At 38.5% G+C, this 3,491-nt stretch overlaps 1 protein-coding gene across 1 annotated transcript; it reads right to left on the bottom strand.

Annotated features, from left to right (window-relative positions):
• Window positions 1-502: 502 nt before the first annotated feature.
• LOC106754821 lies at window positions 503-1,923 on the bottom strand. Its single transcript, XM_014636888.1, has 3 exons — window positions 1,414-1,923; window positions 800-1,311; window positions 503-530 (listed from the first exon to the last, which is right to left on the bottom strand). The coding sequence occupies exons 1-3, from the start codon at window positions 1,921-1,923 to the stop codon at window positions 503-505; spliced, it is 1,050 nt and encodes a 349-aa protein (XP_014492374.1).
• Window positions 1,924-3,491: the final 1,568 nt, after the last annotated feature.

Genomic DNA, 3,491 nt, shown 5'->3' with positions numbered 1-3,491 from the left:
AACATTCCGAACTCATCACAAATGGTGTCTCTTTAGCAAGTAAATTGCTCAAAGGCTTTGCAATCTTTGAGAAATCCTTGATAAACCGACGATAAAATCCTGCATGACCAAGGAAACTCCGTACTCCCTTAACATTTGTTGGTGGTGGAAGTTTTTCGATTACCTCAACCTTTACTTTATCAACTTCAATCCCCCGACTGAGATTTTGTGGCCAAGTACGATACCTTTTGTCACCATGAAATGACATTTTTCCCAGTTCAAGACAAGATTTGTTTGAACACATCGGTTGAGAACTGCATCCAAATTAGACAGGCACCTTTGAAAAGTATCTCCAACAACTGTAAAATCATCCATAAAGACTTCAATGCTCTTTTCCATAAAATCAGCAAAGATTGCTTGCATACACCTCTGAAAAGTTGCAGGGGCATTACATAATCCAAATGGTATTTTACGGTAGGCAAAAATCCCAAATGGACAAGTGAATGTTGTTTTCTCTTGGTCTTCAGGGTCTACCACTATTTGATTGTATCCTGAATATCCATCAAGAAAACAATAATAAGCTTGCCTTGCTAATCTCTCTAACATATGGTCCATAAAAGGTAAAGGAAAATGATCTTTTCGGGTGACTGTATTTAATCTCCTATAGTCAATACACATCCGCCAACCCGTAACTGTCCTTGTTGGAATAAGCTCATTTTTTTCATTGTGAACAACAGTCATTCCTCCTTTCTTTGGAACTACTTGAACTAGGCTTACCCATTTGCTATCAGAGATTGGATAAATAATTCCTGCTTCTAACAGCTTTAACACCTCCTTTCTCACAACTTCTTTCATGACAGGGTTAAGTCTCCTTTGCGGTTGAGCAACAGGCTTATAATCATCTTCCACTAGAATTCTATGCATACAATAAGTTAGACTTATACCCTTGAGGTCAGTAATCGACCAACCGATGGCTCCTTTGTTCTTTCTAAGAGTTCCTACCAATTTTCTTTCTTCCTCTTGAGATAATGAAGCACTAATAATGATAGGTTTTTTTTCGTGATCTTCCAGGAACACATATTTTAGGTGTGAGGGCAGTTCCTTCAGCTCAATCTTACTATCTGAAGTTTTTTCTGTACAGTCTATCTGTTCGAAGGGCACTTTTTCTGGTGAAACCTCTTTTGATGCCTCTAGTTCCTGGATACATTTCTGATGGGATATATCCTCTTCCTCATTCAGATTCTCACATTCATTCGTTAAAATTCTATCCAACATGGAGACATTACGAACTCTACTCTCTTGATTCATACAGATTTCCTCCACTAGGTCCATCTGGAAACATGAGTTGTCGTCCTTGGTATGTGACATAGCTTGGAACACATCAAAGTTCACCTCTTCATCTTGCACCTGAACCTTAAGCTTCCCTTTTTCCACATCAATGACAATTCTGGCGGTTTTCATAAATGGTCGTCCCAGAATAAGGGGTGCATCCCCATTTTCTTCCATCTCCATAACAACAAAATCCACTGGAAACAAGAACTTATCAACCTTGACAATCACGTCTTCAACAATCCTGAACAGGTATTTGAGGGATCTGTCAACTAATTGGAGAACTATTCTTGTTTGTTTGAGCTCTACCCCTTTTAACTTTTTAAACATAGTTAGAGGCATCAAATTTATGCTGGCTCCGAGATCAATCAAAGCTTTTCCCACCTCTAGTTCTCCAATAGCACAAGGAATAGTGAAGCTTCCAGGATCGGAGGATTTAGGTGGTAGTGACCGTTGAATAATAGCACTGCAATTCCCTTCTACCTCAATTGTCTCTTTCTCAGCATATTTCCTCTTTTTCGTAATGATTTCTTTCAAAAACTTCGAATAAGATGGTATTTGCTGGATGGCTTCGGAGAAAGGAATGGTTATTTCCAATTTCTTAAAAGTTTCCATGAAACGGTCAAATTGTCGCTGCTTATCTTTTCTAGAAGATATTTTTGGGTAAGGTAGAGGTTTTTCATACTCCTTCTCTTTGAGCTTCTCATCTTCTTCTTTCTTTTTCTTGTTCCATAGATTTTTTTCTTCCTCTTCTTCTTTTTGATTCTTTTCCTCTTCTACACTTCTTCTGTCCTCAATCTCTCTTTCTTTTACAATTCTTCCACTTCTAGTAACAATTTTGCAAGCTTCTTCCCCCTTGTCATTCTTCATGCAATCATTAGTACAAACATTTTTCTTCATAATTCTTTGGAAGGTTTCTTCGGATTCTGTACTCCTTTGAATAGGATTGAAATGAAACATTTGTGTGGCTTGTGGGGTTTCTATACATGTCTATGATAACTCAGCAACTCTTCTTGTCATTTCCTCTAGCTGTTGTGTGATCATATTATCTTGAATCATTGAGAGCTCCTGAATAGCATCACTCTGCATGTCATGTGCTTCTTCGTTTTCCGCCATAAGTTCTATCAAATTATAGGCTTCATCTTCAGTCTTTCTATTTATACTTCCTCCCGTTGAAGCGTTTATCACCATTTTCGACTGGCGGCACAGGCCTCCCAAGAAAGCAAGCACATATGAAGCCTTGTCAAATCTATGAACAGGGGTCTTCCTTAGCAAGCCTTTAAACCTATTCCATGCCCTTCCAAAAGTTTCTTCTCTTCCCTGCTTGAATGAAGAAATCTCTAGCCTTCCTTGATTGATCCTTGCAAACGGAAAATATTTAGAAATGAATTGATGTCCCACAGCTTCCCAAGTCTTGAAGGTTCCCTCCAGGAAAGAATTCAACCAGTCTTTTGCGTTTCCTCCAAGAGAGAAAGGAAACAAACTAAGTTTAATGTTGTCATCTGACACTCCAATTATCTTCACTGTGTTGTATATTTCACCAAAGACTGTCAAATGCTTGTAGGGACTCTCATTTGACAACCCATGGAATTGGTTGCTCTGAGCTAACTGGATGAGCGTCAGACTCATCACCATGGTGGCCATATTGTCTGCAGGAACTGCAATGCTGTTAAAATTCAAGGGACCAACTATTTTAGCTACGTCCCCTAAGGTGCGTCTGGGAGGAGGTTGATTGGCCATCTCCTCAAGATCTGGTTCAAAAGTCTCAGGTGGAGTAACTTCTGGAGAAAGAGATCTTTCACAAAAACGGCGTCTCTTCCTCCTTTCGTATGGTAGACCTTCTAGCAAAGGTTGTTGGTTTTTCCTGCTTCTAGTAGTATGTATTGTTTCCTGCATGCATAAGAAACAAACCATAAAAGCACTTTTAAAAAAAATAAAATAAAACAAAACGCAATAAAATAAAAACAAAAATAATTACAATCAAGTCAAATTCAATCAATTCACACTACTAGACAAATAAACCTCGAGTCCCCGGCAACGACGCCAAAAACTTGTTGACAAATTAGCAAGTGTACCAAATCGTACAACTAATAAAAATGGTAAGACCAAGTATCGTTTTCCCAAGAGACTCGTATGGCTTCCTCGTTCGCGTGAATTAAAATAATAAGACTTGAGAAATTAAA

Source organism: Vigna radiata, unplaced genomic scaffold, assembly GCF_000741045.1.
Source record: "Vigna radiata var. radiata cultivar VC1973A unplaced genomic scaffold, Vradiata_ver6 scaffold_271, whole genome shotgun sequence".
In the NCBI taxonomy this organism is placed as follows: domain Eukaryota; kingdom Viridiplantae; phylum Streptophyta; class Magnoliopsida; order Fabales; family Fabaceae; genus Vigna; species Vigna radiata.
This window is presented reverse-complemented; position numbering and strand designations above follow the sequence as displayed.